This window comes from Aptenodytes patagonicus, chromosome 4 (genome assembly GCF_965638725.1).
Source record: "Aptenodytes patagonicus chromosome 4, bAptPat1.pri.cur, whole genome shotgun sequence".
Taxonomy (NCBI): Eukaryota; Metazoa; Chordata; class Aves; order Sphenisciformes; family Spheniscidae; genus Aptenodytes; species Aptenodytes patagonicus.
In genome coordinates, this window is record NC_134952.1 from 25,897,429 (window position 1) to 25,916,806 (window position 19,378).

At 40.5% G+C, this 19,378-nt stretch overlaps 1 protein-coding gene across 3 annotated transcripts in view; it reads left to right on the top strand.

The window, feature by feature from the left end:
* PGCKA1 (PDCD10 and GCKIII kinases associated 1) overlaps nucleotides 1-19,206 on the top strand; it is a 45,595-nt gene extending 26,389 nt beyond the window's left edge. For all 3 annotated transcript variants that reach the window (XM_076336078.1, XM_076336079.1, XM_076336077.1), the window contains 2 exons: nucleotides 15,443-15,490; nucleotides 16,574-19,206. In XM_076336078.1, coding sequence (XP_076192193.1) covers nucleotides 15,459-15,490; nucleotides 16,574-17,528 — 987 coding nt within the window. In that variant the 5' untranslated portion in view covers nucleotides 15,443-15,458 and the 3' untranslated portion in view covers nucleotides 17,529-19,206. The remainder of the gene's footprint in view (nucleotides 1-15,442; nucleotides 15,491-16,573) is intronic.
* The last annotated feature ends 172 nt before the right edge of the window (nucleotides 19,207-19,378 follow it).

Consider the following 19,378-nt stretch of genomic DNA (forward strand, 5'->3'; position numbering starts at 1 on the left):
ACAATACCTGCCACTAGCAATATTTCGGATGAAATAAACAAATCAGAAGCATTTGAAATATTCAGGACAAGATGATTTTTGGGGACACAAAGCTACAATTAAATACCACAGCTGAGATCACATATCCTACCTGGCCTCAATCCTGCCTAAAGGCATATACACAAAAAACTCCAATACCTATTTGAAGCAATCTCCATAGACATCTGAGCCTACTTCCAGAATATTACTCATTTAAGTAAAAATGTATGGCATACTTAAAGGATAAGGGCCTACTAAACTCCAGCAGTGTCTCTTCATACCCACTTCCAAAAACTCAATGGGGCGGGGGGGGGGAAGAAATAAAGAAGCACTGAACCTATCCACGAAACCAATGTGCAAACAAAATCTTTCAATAAGCTAGAATGCCAAAATTACATGAGTTAACTTGTACCATTTAGTGCACTTACACTTAATTGTTGTTTTCATAGGTTTTATTATTTTCTTGTTTTAACTTACAAGAATTTTACAACATCTAAAACATGAGGTCTCCACCTTCTCTCCCTTCCCATCTTCCTCTGTTCACAAAGTGTTTCCCAGATCACCTAAAGATTCAAAGTCTTTCAACAGCATTTTTTAAAGGTTCTGCTACCTATAACCCCCAAACTGCTGCAGAAGGCCAATAAATTGTTTCTGGGTTTTCACTGCTGCACAGAACTCACAGGCAAATACAAGAGGCAACAGCTTCCAGCAGACAAGGGATCAACAAAGAGCTTGATTTCACAGCAGTGTACAGTGTGCTGCTATGCTGCAAGCTAGTGGCAGCTATGTGACAGTGTACATGGCATAATCGCATAACATAGCTAGGAACCAGTCTGGCTTGCCAAGTTTTTCTCACAGACTTCATCCTGTGGCAGTACGCTTTAGTCTTCATGCTCACTGTCTGATGTTTTCCATTTTCCTAATGTCCCAAGTAGAATTTCTCAGCATCCATAAAACTGATACAATAAAATGAAATTATTCTAGGAGGCTACAAAAAGTCTTTTTATATATTCATAGATATGTAAGTATATATTCAGTTGAGAAACAATCCACATCTAGAAAATACTTCTATATTTAAGCAGGCTCATAGTCTTCAGCTGATTCTGCAAATAGAAGTCTAAGGAAAAGTGACTTCTGAGCCAGAAGACAGAAAACAAGCAGCTCCATAGCCAGTTGTGCTGACATACAAAATTCAAGTCAAAGGATTTGTTTGCAGTACTGCAAAGAAAAATCAAACTCTGCAGTTTCTGGCTCATTCAGCCCCAGAGTAATAAATATTCTGAAGGGCAGATTCTGTCCTTATTTGCATTCTCCCAGTCCCCTCTGGTGAGGGTGCAGGAAACTAGGGCCACATCAAGGCCAGGAGAGAATCTGCTTTGTATTCACATTGCCATGTGGATCCTGCATTGCTACAGGACCTTAGGGACCGCCATACCAGTTCAAACCAGTGACCTGAGTGACCAGCGATACCCCAATTTTCAGCTCAGTACCTGAATTTAGTGCTACTTCACATGTAAGTCACATATAGGTATTGAGATCCTCCAGCTACGCCTCATTAAGCACTTTAATTCATCAGTTTGCTTAGCAGCATCTCACACAGCCAAAAAGGGACATAGCCAAAAGTAAATCTGTCAAGGGTTGGATGCAACTGCAGACCCTGACATAGTGTTTTTTTCTTCAGATGTACCTTTCTGACCTCAGCATCTGCCCTTCCTCAAATTCAGCTAAAATCTCAATCTGATCTTTCACTAGGGACAGCAACATCTTTCAACTATTGCTATCTTTAACAGATGTCTTTGACCTCTCAGTAACTGTTGAATTTTCTCAGTCCTCAAAATTTACCAAAGCCTTTGATATATCGATGGATCAAGCAGCATCCTTCTATCATCCCTCTCTACTCTGAGACCTAAATTTATTGAGTCCTGTAAAGTTAAGTCCTTCTTCGTTACCTCATCCTTCATCCAAAGGTTGAAATCCCACTTCTTCAGCTAGCCCTGTAGACAGAATTAGAAGCATCTGTAAGAAAGCTATCACAAGACCTTTAGTTTTTCTCATTTCCTTTATATTTTAAAGATAGGTCTGAGACACCTACTGGGGGAAACAAAAAAAAAAAATCACCAGATTTGGAATTGCATGTAGTTTTTATGCCAGGAGAAATGGTTCGACCATTAGGGAAAAAAAGAAAGCATAAAGAACAATAACATATAAGAACCTCAGTATTTCCAGTGAAATAGACAACTAGTCAGAAATTAGTCAATGGAGGGGCTCATCAAGTTTGTTTTTTTTTTTTTTAAGTAAACTGAAATGTCTCCGCTGATTTCAGTGTATGATTGTTTCTCAAGTAAGCACACAGAATATGGATGCACCCAGTATAAAAGGCTCATGGTCTTCAGGACGCTCAGACCAGGCCACTGAACAGGGTTGAAGTTACAGGATATCACTGAAGCAGGATAGAGCAGTTCAGACTTCGGTTTGATCCTCCAGCTAATATGACACGGGGAAATACCTAGGACAGGCATTAGGTAACACCTCAAAGTACAGATATTTCTAGCAAGAACCAGGAAGCAGCCTCTTGTGAAGGTACAGAATAGGAACTATATGAGAAGACAGGGAACAGAGGAGCATTTTGGAGTATTCAAATATTTCAGAAATTATTAGGAGCAAATAACAGCTTTTAACAGCTACACTAAAATGATGTGAACATGGAACAGAATTTCTAAATTATAGCTTTTATTTTTACTGCAACATCTTTATAAGCTACCTCATATGCTAAAATAAACATAAAAAACTGGAACTTGGGACATTCATGGCATACAAACACCATGCACTTTTCTTTCAGCAACCTCATGCAACCACGTCAAACAAGTTCTTTGTACAATATCTTCCTACTAGTCCCTTGAGAAGTCCCTGAGGCATAAGAGCAATGACCCTTTGAAATCTATAACCAGGACTTCAGTAGTCGTGTTTCCAAAGCTGGAGAGCAAATAATGAGACAATTTTACCAACAGGAAGAGAAAACTGCTTGGACTACCATGGACCTATTCCCTGTTTAAGACCTTTTTATTTATTTAGCTATAGATATGTGTATGACACCTAAGGAGAGGTACATTTATAAATACCAAAGGAGAGGTACATGTATATAGAAATACAACCTTACAACCTAACCTGCCATGTCATTTCTTTATCACAAAGATTATGGCATAAAAATGACAAGCCACCTACTCTAGCTGAATCTGAGCTGTCCTGCAAGACTAGACAAATGAGGCAAATGAGTAACGTGTTTCTCTTGAACAGATTTACTGCATCATATATATGACGCACATGAAGTCTCCACTGTCCTCAGGGAGGAAAGTCACAAATCAGCTGCCAATGCTCAGTTTCTACCCATACCACTACTGTGCCAGTGGGACCCAGATTCTCTGCGGTGTAACACCTAGCTAGCAGAAAAAGAAGTTATCCATATGGACAACCTGTCCTCAGACCCTATTCAAGCTTCCATTTCACTAAGCCCAGGCCAATCTATCGTATACCACACAGATGTGTATCATCCTGTCAGGATAGAGCCTTTTAAGTAGAGTCAGGAAAATGGGGCATTTTAAAGGATTTCTTATTCCAACTCCATTATTAATTGTGTTCACTCTAATACTTTTAGCATCCTGGTGACACTTTCATGAATTTTAAGTGCCCAAGCCCAAAACTGAAATCCACAGCACTCTCTGGAAGTTCATAGACACTGCATTTCCACCCAGGTGTCTAGCTGACTAAAGCTGTTTTGACGGACATACCAGAGCTCCTACCATCTTGACAGGTCTCAACAAAATACCTCCTGCCAAGCTCGTCTGGGAATTGTAAAATAAGCAGACTATTTGTATTAGGAATTAGGAAAGGCTGTCCAGCCAAATACATGATAGAACAGGGAGTCCAAGTTAAGAGCAAGGATTTATAATCAAATATCCACATGCATCTGAGCCAGGAGGGACAAGGCACTTCAGCTGCATACCCAGCCAAGTCTACTGAGAGCTTATGAACCCCTTGCCCTAGGGTGTGACTATACCAGATTTCCTGTGGCCTGAAACCACATGGTGCTGCTGAGGCTCCAAAGCCTGGCAGGTGCATTAAGGCCACATCTCACACAGACTTAGAGCACAATATTCAACCTAAAACACAGCAGCCACAGCAACTCCCAGTCAAAATCACAGGGGAGGCAGTGATTATTTTACATAGTATTCAAAGCATTAGAGAAGTCCCTCAAAAATTAGGAGCCCCAGTTCAGTTTGACCCTCATCCTCAAAGCCATGTCTCACAGCTGTCAAAGTCACATCCTTGATGGCATGCTGTGAAGAAGGGTGCTGAAGCCTGCCACTGGGAAGGGAGCTGTTCCAGGCAAAGCGTAAGCAAAAGATCCTGTGAATAGTGCTGCCACAGGGCTACAATCTCAGCCCCTGATTCTAGAGCTCTTTCTGTTTAAGTGTTTTAAAAAGACATTGGATACAACCAAGGGTTTTCAGACCAAGGGTTGGAACCCAAGAATCCATTCTCCAAAGTACAAAGTCACACAAGGTTGCAAAGAGACACTTTACCCTACCGAGAGAAATGAGATTTCAGATACAGTCCTTCTTTGTTACATAAAAATTGGCTATAGCTATTTTGAGGCTCCAGCTGTGTTCCCAAACACAGATCCCCACTTGGGCCTAGCCTAACACAATTACTGAATCAAATATAGTTTCTTTGCTGATTGCTTCTTTCACACGTACGTGACCATCTGCTTATCATACCCATTTTTTGCCTTGTCACACATTTAGACCATGCATCCCTTGGGAAGGAGTGCATTCCTATGTTTGCCTCTGCATGATATGGACCTAAACATGATTTGGAGTTTTAGGCCCCACTAGAGTACAAGCTATTATATTTTATAGGATTAACAATTTTAAAAGACAGGAAATATAAACTTCAGTAACTTAAACACCAGACATTGACCTAAGTTTGGGAAGACCAGATGTAGGGAATAAGCTTGGCTAAAGAGGAAATGAGTGTTTTTATGCTACAAGCTATATTTGTTTTTCCTTTGTGCAAACTGGCTAATGATTGTGAGAGCTTTACCCTTTGCCCCACTCTTCCTTTTAATCATCAAAAATAAAACAAACATTTTGTATGGTAAATAATGGGGTAGGGAAGTGTTCTGTGACCTAGTGCTGTGAGTGATGAGGAACTAGTCAGAGAATGCATTTCCTCTTAAATATCTTATAAAAATTTAAAATCAATTGTAAAGAGCATAACAGGGAAAAAGGACACATTCAGATCACCTCTAAGTTGTAGCTCATGTGCCCTCTAGGGCACTCTACTGCAGTAATAAGGGCCTCACAAAAAGGTCCACCTTCCCTGTGAGCTGGCCTTACTTTCTGAGAGGCATTTACAAAAAAGCCTACAGCTACCAGAGAGATTAGTCAGTGAATGAAATAGTACAAGAATTACTTTACAATAAAAAATTTTGGCAGAGTGGAAATAGGAATCTATGATAAGAATAAAACACAGGACTTCATATACTGACTAATACTGTCAGGAAGCCACTAGGGGTAAGTGGAAGATCTGGCTGACCTTACTGGTTTGGAAAGAAGGACATTTTGAGGAGGAGCTAGTAGGACTTAACATAGCTATGCATATTATTACATTTTTTTGGAAGATCAGCTTAGGTAATAACCAATAGTTACAACTCAAAACAAAACACCTTTTGTAAAACTGATAGCATCTACTTTTCATTACATTCCCCTTCCACCAGCACACCTGCAAACAACAAGTGCAGGTGTGCTCAAGCTGAACTGGCAACTCTCAAGCTTCCTTGCCTTGAGACCTGCCCACCACTGCATCTTAGCTTGGTGTAAAACAGCTGCATGAAAAAGCAAGAAGGTGAAGGGGCAAGGTTGGAGCAGAAACACCATCAGGATCTGATAAAAACATAGCTAGATGCCTGGGAGCATGGGGAGAGAGCAGCTGTAAAGAAGGGGAGCAGTTTCTGGTGTTGTATTTGCATCAACTCAGATGCTCCCCATTCCAGGCAAAGTATTTACACTGGCATGTAACAACTGGCAGGTATTGCCATCACCAGCTATACTGGTATAGTTTCTTGGTGTTACAACTACACGTATGTAAGATAATTAGCATGAATTTTTCTGATATCAGCAGAATCAGAGTAAATCTGACCTTTTCTCAGCTCTTTGAGTGAGAATATGAATGTAAGCAGATATTTCCATTACTCTCAGCATCCTGACTGCCAGAGTCACTTCTCATCAGATTGTAGCCAGACATCACGCTGGCAGGATGCTCTTCCCCAGTGTTGGGAAATGCCACAGCACGCACCCACAATTAGAGGACATAATTGACTCCTGCACAGTAGACACACCTCTCACCTAGGAGACTGCACTCTCCCTTGGATACTGTTATGAATAATCCAAAGATATAATATGCAGTTTGTACTATTTCATGTACATAGTAATTAGTGTTGACTGCTAATGTTGTGATCCTGGGACAAAGAGCACAGTAAGTGCAAATTTTTGTGAATTATTATCCCGGAAATTTGCCATAATAATAAACACTTAATACATACATAAATTTTCAGATGACACCACACAGACAGAGGTTAAAATCATGATAACATTACTCCCACTGGTTATTTGTCAAGTAGGCCATAGTTTGGTGATTAGCTGATGCTGTATTGATAGTTCATTGGGCAAGCATAGTGTTTGCTATTTGGGTGTTTGATATTAAATCAATTTGCTCTGTAATCTCCTGAAAAGTGTGGGATTAAGCTAATTAGAAACAATTCTGTTTAAGTGTCACTTGGTTTGCTTTTCCCTTTGCTATGGCTGTTCACATACCTTTGTCATTTAAGGATTCTGTTATCCTGTCATATATTACCTTGCTGAGGCAAAAACATGTTGTGATTATCAGAGCTACTTCCTCAGTAACAACAGAACTACTCTATGTCAGAATACAAAGCGTCAAAGTTTATGAAGCAATAACTGAGCAAGTCCTATAAATTCCCAGATAACAAGCAACACATGCTTCTGAGGTATGAGAATCTCCAGGTTTTGATACCTGCCCTGGTTAAAACCACTTTTCTCCCTTCAAAAAATTACCATGAGTGTAAATCAGTTTCATGGCTTCATCGGCACAAAACATAAATTACACCCCTAAGTCCCTACACACAAAACCAACCCCAAACTTCATGCCTTGAATAGCATACAGAATGCATCAAATTCTTCCCTCACTGAAACAAACAGCCATTGTATGTACACAGTGCCAGTCTGTAATATCATCCAAAAGTTTGACGCTTCAGTCACAGAAGCACGTAAAGAATCAGGCCATTGCCTCGAACAACGTGCAATCCATGGGCTCAATTCAGCCTGGCCAGGGAGGAAAAAGGAGAAGAATTATCTTTAAAAAAAAAGTATACATATTCTTCTCAACAGGTGAAGATAGTGTAAGGAATATTTGCATTCATGCAATGATGACATTTATCTGTGAAAAACAGGGGATCCGATTTGAAAAGGAAAAAGCTGAGAGTGGTAATGGGAGTCAAACAGCTAAAACTGACTGCCATAAGTCACCGCTGTAGTTACGCTGTGGCTGAAGAAGTTTTGTATGAGTCTTTGATGGGTCCCTCTGTGGCAACTTCTCTTATCTTCACAGTTAGCTGCACTAGAGATGCAGGCAAACTGTTCAGTGGGCAAATAAGGCCTCAGTGGAGAATAAAAGTGGCTGGTAGACCTGTGCAGCTCCCCAGCTTTGTTTGTAAAGTTAATTAAAAGAGCATATTTGAGGGCGAGGAGCAACGATGGGAAGGACAGGCAATGATAACCTTGGCAATAACCTTGTGCTGGCCAGATAGCATAAGGCTTTTTCTGGCAGATGCTCTGACACTCCCTATTCCTAAATATAGGGCCTGCCTCCCTCAAAACAGGAGGGTAATCCAAACTGCATGACGAAAAACACTTGCACAGTTCCCTTTTCTTGCAGAGCAATGCAGACAGCAGGGACTGCAGGGTGACTCAGAGTCAATCCGCAGGTCGTACTCCATCAGCAGGATGACACAGCCAGGTATTCTCACTAGGGCTGGACTGCATGATGGCTGAAGCATGGAAATGACACTTCAGCGCTGCACTTAAAGAAAGTGTGAACGAAGAGACTGAAGTCAATTCAGCTACAGAAAAACAGACAAAAATAACCCATGAAGTAGGACCTGCTTCCTATGAGAGAGCATATTATGGTATTTCTTCAGGTTAGTTCATTTATTTTAGATTATATATGACAACTCAGTTGTTCCCTGAAGCACTTTTAAAACAAATTTCCAGACTAAGAATCAGTCAGAAAAAAGGAACGTAGACAGATTTCAGTCCAGCTTTAAGTATTGTTCTTAATGCAGAGTTAAGCACAGACTAGTTATCGAATTGTCGCCTCCGTAACAACTATGCTAAGACAAGAGTTGCCAAAGGCTCTAGACACTCGCTGAAAAAGATCAGACATTCTACCTGGTTTTATTTTTCACAGTTTTTTTGGCTGTCACCTATATGTTAAATGTGACTGTTCCAGCCAAATTGGGCTGTAACTTTCAGGTACAAGACTAAAGCTGATCTGGAGTTTTGTGGGAAAGTAATTTGTTTTCAGAAGACATTTATCTGTCAGCTCCAAAGGTTTCATCAGTGGTGTTAGTCTTCACAGAGCATTAGCAGGAAAGGATTCTGAGCCCAAAACAGGTGGTTTGGTTTTTTTCCCTCCCCTCTCTCTCCCTTTGGAGGCCCTCTGGCCTCAGAATAGTGACTAAGGTCAGGGAAAAAACCCACAGGATCTGAAGAGTTCTCTGTATTTTAAGCAGTGAGACAGTTCTTACAGATGATACTCTCCCAAAAGTAGTGATCAGCCTGCACAGTGTGTGGCTAATGAAGTTATATCCCTGATCTTTCTTCCTTTACAACCTTTTCTCCGTTATCCTCTCCCTCCCTCTACCACAGGCTGGTAGTTTTTTCTACTGTACGTTTACTAGTTTTCTAAATTTCTAAATACAGTTCTTCTCAGGTCTACCATCTGTCCCACAGTCTTTCCATGCTTCTTTTATATTATCTATCATCCAGATCAATTCTTCCTCTGCCTCCACCCCTCAGTAACACATTGAACATTCCTCCTCCAACCTAGACACACCTGACCCTTTTTCAGACCTTGGCACATGCCGAGGACAGCCTCTGAAATCTTCTGAGACATGTGAATGCCTACTCAGCACAGAAGGCAAACCACACCTCCCACTAGGAGAAGCTCGCCAAGTGCTAGAGCTCTCTAAGGTTATTTCTACCCCAAATTCTTTATATTCCCTCTGTACATACTTCTCTGCAGACACTTTCTCTTCCCACATTTGCTTCTGTGAATGTGTCTCTTAGCTGGTTAGCATTTGGCATATATATGAGAACTTGCTAGCAAAAAAAAACCCCACTAAGTAAATTGTGTTTGTGTTAGTAGTGAGGCAGCCAGGCTTAATTTTGATGAGCAAGGTTTTGTGTCGTTTGCAAAGAGACTGGTAGCTCAGGCCAGTACCCTGAGAATGGACAGGTTTTACTGAGGAATGCAAAGCACAGCAGGGAAGATTGTGAAGACACTGGCAGGGTCTAGTCTGAAAGGTGCCTCTACTGGAAAAAGTGAGGCAGAATGAGGTGTCCCAGGCCCCTGGGAGATGCATCATTCAGGCTCAGCAGCCCAGATAACACACACATAGGAAAAAACTCCTTACTTTGTAATCTAGAGTGGGAAAGGATGGAGGAGAGAGAAAAGCCAAAGAAACAGCAAAAGCTCATAAAGCACCAAGGTGTGGGGGAGGAAAAACCCAAACAAAAAAACCCAACTGGCTTATAAAAAGAATGACCCAGATCAAAAGTCACCAACCCAAAGTTTATCAATTTGAGACCTACTAGAAAAGCTATTTTAAATATGCTCTCCCCTCACCTTTCTGCCTCTGCTCCTGGAGGGTTTTTTTTTAAAAAAAAAAAAACCAAGAAAAAACACACCATGAACAAAAACAAGATTGGCCTTTTTCTGTTTCTATGTGAACTTCCAAGAATATTGAGAAACATTGTCAAACCATTTTTATTTCTCAAAAATGTTTGCCCTTCCCTTTTCATGACATATCTTTCGTTTGCCTTTTGTTTACTCATAACACAGCTACAGTTTAAATCGACAATAGAAGCTATGTTATTACATAATTTAAAATCAGATATGTTGTGTTTCTTAAATCCGATAAAGCAAAGCAGACTTTTCTTAAAGCACATTGTTGCTTGTAATGCAAGGTTACTTTTTTGGAGTCAGACACTACTCTTGTTATCCTCAGCAAGGTCTCACACGTTAAGAAAAGTCCCATTTCATTCTCTTACCAGGTGCCACCATAAAAATATTTAACAGCCTCCCTTTTTTCAGCATTTGCTTTACTGATGGGATTGGTGTTCTGCTCTCCTCAAATTAAGTCTAATTACTACCTCCTTAATAACCATAGTAGAATTTTTTCCAACTGGTTTTAAAATAGTTGCTCTTCTGTATCATTTTCTTTTAAAGGAAAAAAGTCATTCTTTCATGATATCGGGTCTTCCTGATCTCTCTGTGAACACTCGTTTAATACACTGCAAGGACATTATATCTAGACTATCTTTTGCACGGTCAACTAAAGGTCTGCTGGGGTGGCTGGGGGAAACACACACAGAGTTGGGCCTCTTCCATCTCTCACTGAAGGAAAGTATCATAACTTTAACTGAAGCAAGCACTGACATGGAATATGCAAACCACAAGGCTATTCGACTCTCATGCTGCAAGAATAATTATTTTGTAGAAACTGCTACAAGCTCAACCTCAGAGACACACTTTAGAAGATTCATAGAATAGAATCATAGAATCATTTAGGTTGGAAAAGACCTTCAAGATCATCAAGTCCAACTGTTAACCTAACACTGCCAAGTCCACCACTGAACCATGTCCCTAAGCACCACATCTACACATCTTTTAAATACCTCCAGGGATGGGGACTCCACCATTTCCCCGGGCAGCCTGTTCCAATACTTCACAACCCTTCCGGTGAAGAGATTTTTCCTAATACCCAATCTAAACCTCCCCTGGCACAACTTGAGGCCATTTCCTCTCGTCCTATCACTTGTTGCTTGGGAGAAGAGACCAACACCCACCTCACTACAACCTCCTTTCAGGTAGCTGTAGAGCACCATCAGGTCTCCCCTGAGCCTCCTTTTCTCTAGACTGAACAACCCCAATTCCCTCAGCCGCTCCTCATAAAACTTGTGCTCTAGACCCTTCACCAGCTTCATTGCCCTTCTCTGGACATGCTCCAGCACCTCAATGTCCTTCTTGTAGTGAGGGGCCAAAAACTGAACACGGTATTCGAGGTGCAGCCTCACCAGTGCCGAGTACAGGGGGCCAATCACTTCCCTACTCCTGCTGGCCACACTATTCAGCAGCTACTCAAAGCTGGAAAGTGAAAGTTCAAAATTAAGCAGAGTAAAAAAAAAAATTAATTCTAGGCCTCCCTCATTCCTCTCACCTGAACAGCTTTACCCTCCTTCCTGTAAATGCTCCAAGTGTTCCAGTGCATGTCTAAAAAAAAATCTGTACTTAATATTTTAGTAGAGCTTTAATGCCAGATGATGTGTTAGTGTTCAGGATTAAGTGACTGCATGATAACCAGTGACAGAAATTTACATTCAGGAATTTCATGATTGAGAAAGAATGATGTCTAGGATTAATGGCAATTTGATCTGAATTCTGAGGATCTAAGTGTTAAGGCCAAGCATTTTACTGCCGCTTTAGACAGGCAGCCTTTTTTTGGAGGCAAACTAGCCCCAAAAGTGTTCTGCAAGGGAGCATTCCTCATCACATCATGTTCATCTGAAATTATCAATTTAGCAGCACAGAATATCTAACAGAATAAACGTCTTACAAAAAGGCAAAAAGAGTTTGAACATAAAAAGATGCAATGTTTCTAAACTCAGTATCAGATCCATTATCCATTGGATAATATCATATCATTATCCATTGCTTGAGCTCTCTAACCCTTTTCTGCTGCAAGTCCGTAGCGTGTGCTTCATTCAAACTGCTCCAGACAGGAGCTTATTAAAACTACTTATCTGTTAATGGAACTACGAACACCACACAATACACAAGTCTTTAGAACAAGGTAGCTAAAACAAGATAAGTAGGATTAAAGCATGCCTTTTCATGCTATAAAAGCAATTTGTTCCCCAGACTTATTTGTCAACTTGACTTGAAAGATTATTATAAATATGGAAGAAAAGGGCAAGGGTGGAAAAAAAAAACAGTGTTCAGACAATGACATTGTAAAACCATATTCCTATTTCAGGGATGTGAAATAATTTATAAGATAATACAACATGAAGTATTTTCCATATGTTGTAATAGTTTATTCATGCCAGAGGACAGATCCAGTTGTAACTCATCAGTGGAAAAGCTTAACGCAGTAGCTGCAGAGATAATTCAAACAGTAACTGTAATTAAAAAAACACAACCAGGAAAGTGCTTCCTATGAAAACAACAACAGTAATTTCCATTTATAATTGCTTTCTATGACAATCACAAGCGTCTTTACAACAGAATAAAGGACAGCAATTAGCACTTCCCAATGATTAAAACCTATGAGCAGGATTTTGTGATTTAAAAAAATCACAAAAAGTTATAAATAAAAGCACAGAGTACGAAATTTGTCAGATAAAAGTTTAAAACAGAAGCAGCCTGACCTGAAATGTCCACACCCAGCTAGAAGCAGTATCTGTTCTCAAAACTGGTCTGCATACAAACCAGGACTGGTTTCACCAAACCGATAAACTCTAAAACCAAGACAAAGGCTATGTTGGCATTTCAGTGGGCTCACACGGCAACTGACAGCAATTGAAGTTCAGCTCTGCTAAATCATGATAAATAATATTTGCATACTCTTAGCCCATAGCAAGCATGAGGGACAGTAAGAGTCTGTATAGAAAGAGGCTTAACATAAGCCAAGTGACATTGCCTTTCCCATGAACGGAGATCACACGGTGACTTATCTAACACATGGTAACCTGCCAACCCCTGAGACTTGAAGGTTGAGTCTATCAACAGCTGGTCAGCTTTATGCAGTTTTTGTTCCTTCAGTTTAGAAGCAGGTTTAAGCTAAAACTAAAGATGTCAGTCAAACCAAAAAAAAGCGTCCACATAGGGCTTAGCTCAACTGAACTAGCTTCAAATCAGTCTTAACCTAAAGAACAGCTATAGCTAATTCAGCTTTTAACATGATCAAAGCAAATTGTATTAAGAATTCCTCTTTGGCTGGAAAAGATGGCTGCACCAGCCAGCTCAAATAAGCTCCATACCTAGTCAAATCTGTCCAAACACCTTTGTACTGTAGAGCGACTGCACATAAGGAGGGTCTGTACATGTGACCACCTCACCAGTTATTGCATCCTCTTCAGATGAAAAACCCTGTATCAGAATTCCCGCTATGACCTTGTTGAGGGCTGGGGGACAACACCACGCAGCACGAGATCAGCAGAAATGTGGAATGGCAAAAGCATTTAAGGAAGAGAGAGAAGCAGCACCAAGACAGAGGAAGTAAAGCAGCTGGCTTACAAGCCATCCCACCAGGCACCGAGCTACAACAAGCTGGCTACTCCCAATAGAAGTTTCTGCTCCAAAACAGTTCACGTCCAAAGACAAAAAGCATAGGTAGGAGCAGCTACACCCTAGCTAAAACCAGCTGCTGAATGGTTGTAGGTCCTTAGAGGCTCCAGGAACGAGGGGCTTGACATCAGGCATTTTGTTCAGTGCTAACACCAGAGGAAGTCAGATTTTAGAGGAAAAGTGAGACGATAAGCCTATACAACAGAAAGTTTTGATTGTAATTTCTGCTAGCATAATCACTGGTGTGCAGTTCAGGCCATGCCTGGTAAGAATAAATCAATACTACTTTCCTTTGGTGTTTTGTGAATAAATCACTCTAGAAAATACCCTGACCTTGCATCATCAATTTCTGTTTTATGGGAAGTGAGCTGCTGTCCTTAGGCAATGGCAAAAGTATGCAAGGTTGTAGGACATCAAGAGAAAAAGAGCGAGCCTGAATAACGATGGACAAAACATATTAACAACCCGTCCTGACTTGATTAACTTGAAATAAGATAGCCCCAACCCATAAAGAATAATGTTTTTTCTAGGATTTTGGGATGTTCAGATCTGTGTCTTCACTTCAGGTTCAGAACATAAAAGTTCTCAAGGGTCCAAATTAGCAAACTATTTCTTCCCATAATAAAAGACTTCCATATGAACCATGTAATAGATAGTTCTTAGCATCTCACTGGGTCAGGCAATGACACACACAGAAAGCTTGCAATATACAGAGATGTAACAAAATGCAAACACTCTGCTAGCTCTAGTCAAACTCTGAAGAATTTACCATAGTAAAAAGCAGGTGCAACACACTGCATATAATAAAGTGCCAATCCCAGCAATATGTCTGTGTCTAACTACAAGATAGTTCCACAAAAATGTCACCTCAGCGCTCAGTAGCTGTCACAGAGCCAACTGAGTGAGGACAGGAGTTATTAGGAAAGAATAAATCTGTGGTTCCCCACACCTTGAGAACTTTGCATTTGTGGTTCCCACACCTCATCTAAGAAGGATGTTGAAATGCAAAAGGCCCAGAGAACCACCACAAGGACAATCTATAGGCACAAAACAATGTCAGTACGGGTAACATTTAAAGAGATGAGGATTCTTCAGACTGCATATCAGAACTGAAGAGGCAGTACAGGATGTGTACTACCGTGACAACAGGACATGATGCTCACTGTTCTAATACAAGAACCAGAAGGCATCAAACACTGCTAGTAAGAACCAGGCTCAAGTCAAACAAAAGCAGGTGCTTCTTCACACAGGCAAGGCTGGGCTGTGAAACTCCCAAGTAAAGGATGCTGTAGATGCTAACAGTCTACTGGAGTTAAGAAAAGAACTGGACAAATTCATGGAAGAGAAGTCCATCAATAGCTGCCAAATAAAAAAAAAACCAACCAAAACAAAAACCACTACTCTCTGACTTAGGAGTCTCCAAATCATAAAATTGCTGGGAGAATTTTATAGTCTGGGAGAACACCACTATCTGTTTAAGAACTGTTAAATTCTTCCCCAGATTTTTCCCCAACTAAAGGCCACTGTCAATGCAAGATAGCAACCTAGAAAGACCTTGAACTGTACCGTGTCCATTCTTGTGCAGGCACCTTTCTTTTTAGCTAATAAAACCCTTCTAAACATGAGCATCATTTCAATGCAATTGCCCATACATTAATTTCATAATGCTTAACTCAATTCCCCTCTTCCCTTGCCTTCCCCCTCTCTCTCTTTTCAGATTAAAGAAAATCCAGATGGGGTGCAGGTGCTGCAAAATGATACAAAGGTACAACAGAACAAGGGTTGCTTAGACTGAATAAAAGAAATGCATTAAAACATGTGCCTGTGCTCCCATACAACTGTTGCTTAAATTAAGCCTATTTACAAGGCTGGAGTTTTCCCGAAGTTTACAGTACCTTTAAAGTCATGCCAGAGCATAGGCATTCCTGTGAATGTCTTTTTGATTTACTGTAATTAAGGTCCATTTCTATAATTCCTATCCCACAGAAAAATTGCGTGGCATTGAAAACTCACCTCTAGCAAAGCTTTTTCTCATTTAGGTAGCATGACTTTCCCTCAATTCAGTAGAACGAGGAGCACAGGCTTTGCCAGATCCTCCCTCTCTCCTAAGCAACGAAAATGAACTACAGATCCTTGCCTCCATCATAACTTTTAAATGTAGTTAGTTGTGGGAACAATTCACACATTAAAAGTCTCCCTGGAGAGGGACTAGCTACTTTTAGAAAGGCAACACTTCAGCCCCACTTGACGGTTACTCCTTCCCTTGGCCACATCTCTAGAACAGGTAAGGAAGCGGGAAAGAAAACTGGTGCTATGAGAGAAAGAGGAGAGATAAAGGAAAGGGAGGCACTCTGGAAGAAATAAGTCAAGGAAAAGTTAGGAGCAAGAGAAAAAATTAAGTAAGAAAGGAAAAAGGAGGGGACAAAAGTAAAAAAAGGACAAGAAGATACGACTTGAAAGGAAGAACACCAGGAAAAAAAGGGAGATATTTTAGCAACTACATGAGGACATATTAATTAACAATCTATGTGGTGACTACCATTGGCTAATATACCCCTCAGAGAAAATAAAAAATAAAGCTGGAAACATGCAACAACCAGCACAAGGTTCTCTGACATCCTCCTTATGCTCTTGGTGAATCTACCATTAGTTATGGTCAGTCCCAGGAGACGGCAGCCTACAGCACAGTTCAGCATTTCCATTAAGTTTAGCTCATTCTCAGAACCCCAAGTAAAGCTTAGTGACACCAATTCCTCAAGATCTCCAGCTTAAAAATTAAGCTTAATCCTTTTACTAATTATATTAACAGCATAATTAACATTTCCTCTACGAATTTTCCTTACTCCAGCTTTATTTTTGATCCAGAAGAAGTACAATCGCCTGCATGCGTTCATGAAGTAAACAGCTACAAACACAATGAGCAAGGCAGCAATAAATCCAAATTCAAAGAGGATAGTGAAATTCAAGAACACAAAAATGAGCTCCAGAAGGATAAGCCAAACAGAACAGAAAATAAAACCCAGGTAAGTAGCACAAAAGAAACCCTCTGGAACCACGGAGACAATGATTTTCAAGAGGATGGCCTTGTGAAGTGTGTTGCAAAGCTTGATGTTGCAGTCAATGGTGGCAACTCCTGCACTGGAGTGCACCCCATGCTCAATCCCAACACAAACCCAGTGAAAGAAGCCAGTGAACAGGGACCCTCCAGCCAGTCAGCAGAGTCTCCTTCAGCCAGCAATAGAGACTTGTACACCAAATTAAATAGGTCCGGCCAAGAACTTGACCTAGAGGCAGGCTGTCAGAGGAAGGCAGCCTGCAATGAGCCAAACAGTATTCAAGATGGGAACTCCTGGTCTGCAGACAATAGCTTCTTTCTCAAAGGAAGTGCAATACTGAAAACACAAAACAATGCCATACAACTGCCAGATATTGATTATCCCAAAAATGGCAATCAAACCAGGAACTATGTTGAAAAAGCTAGCTTTTCAGTCAACTGTGTACATCCAGACCAAAACACTGGGCCTTCAGCAATACAGGACCAGGACCTTTGTGTAACCCCACCTTCACTTATGAAGGAAAGCAGTACTGAACCTTTTAAAACTGACTCCGCAAGTTTGAGTGAGGGCATTCCTGGTGGTATCACTGCCATGGCTGTTACCAAAGTAGCACAGGTACCCACATGCCCTGACCATGAAGACATCAATGGAGAAATTGAGGAGGAAGATGCGGAAGTAGCAGCAGCTCTGGCTGCACTGGAAGCTGCAACTGCAGGGGAAGACTTGGAAGATGACGATGAGTACTAGCTGAAGGTTTCTTTCTAATACACTGGGTAAAATCCAGATTTTATTTCTGGATCTATATGAACACGTGTACAGCACATGCAGACAGCTGTTTTGAACAGCATATATAAAAGGAGTTGGGACTAAACTTATGTCCCTTCAGCTGTTTTATACAGCCTTTTAATTTCTACTGCCCAAGGTACAGAAGCACTCCCTTGGCTAATGGTAATACTAACACTCTCCTCTATGGGGCCAACCAGGAGGGCAAAGCATAATTTCTTCCACACAGGATATTCTCCTGTATACCCACCACACCTGGACTCATGTAAGCATTTCCTTTGGTTTTGACCCTCAAGAGGGTCTGCGCACACTGCATGTTCCAGGTTCAGAAAACTTCCGTTACTTAAAACAGAACTATAGAAGCCATGGAGTTAGAAACCACAGATTTTCATCATGTTAGCACAAAAAAATAAAACTGACCCAAAAGTTTTATGATCTAATGAAGTACGAAATAGGGAAGGCAGCTTGGCTTGCACTGCACTGCAGTTACGGTTCCATTCCAGCTTACACCTAAATCTGTGCATGTGCAACTGGCACTAGGATGATAACCTCCTCTCTTCCCTTACACCTCCCCTGGACTTTGTTTGATACCCAAAGTGACATGCTTCAGTTCATTAAAACAGCAGAAGCCTAGCCAAATCCAAGAGAGTGGGTAACTTTGTTGGCTTAATGAGCTGAAGTAGCTCATGTAAGAATTGCATACACACTATCAGAGGCGCTGGAGAGGGATCAAAACTCAGTCCTACCAGTTTGGATAGATTAAAGCTGTTGTAAAACTACAGCCTGAGACCTCTCAACTCTGCCAAATTTACCAGGCACACATCACTTGCCTGAACAATACGGTTTGCAAACAGGTTGTGTCTCAAACTTCACCAACAAGATGAGTTTTGTTTATATACAAACAGCAAGAGCCAGTGTGGACCCATCTCTGGCTCTGCTGCAGTCCTTAAACTTAACAGCAGGAAAGGGATTAAGCTTCCAAGTTGAATTAAGCGTAAGACCTGAAAAATATCAGAGCTGCATTCCTGGAGTGTTTACCCTTTCTCTCATCTTCGGACTAGTATGTTAACCTTTCTTGCGGGAAGCAAAGGAGATAGAGACCAACTTGGTGCTGCCATTTCATTAAAAGTGGGATCTTAATGGTTGAAATAGAAAGTGCTTGACATTTTATACTGAAATTTTGTGGTTTCTGAGTCTGTTATAAACTCTTAATAAATTTTTTTAATCATATGAAAAATCATCTGGTGGATTTTGTGCTTTATGCATTTTCTGATTATATAACAGTTGCATAAAAGAAGTACCATAAGATATATCCTTCATTAGATACATGAAAAGCACCAACTATGTATTTGCCAACAGTATATGCTGAATCCAAGTCTAACCATTAACACACATAAGTATCAGAATATTAGGAGGTGGGTTTTAAGTAATGTGTAGATATTTAAATTATTTCTGTTTAAATGCAGATTCCTTCTTTTCCTCCAAATACTGCAAGCCCAAATCAACATTTCAATTTCTCAAAACATTAACGATATACCTAGAAGCAATTAAAAAAACCTAAAGTCTCGAGCTTCAAGAGAACTATATTCAGCTACAGATGAAAGTCACCACATTGTATCTGTAAAATAAAAAAGCTTTATATGTTTTTAAAGTATTGTAGTACTGTTGATTTCTCTACCACTTTCCTACTTTAATAGGCCCTTCTAAGCATTTTCATAAGTGCATACAAGCTTTATGTGCACATCTGTGTAAAGATTACTATAATACTGAATGAAAGTGAAAGACTACTTGCACATTGCATATTACTAGTTATG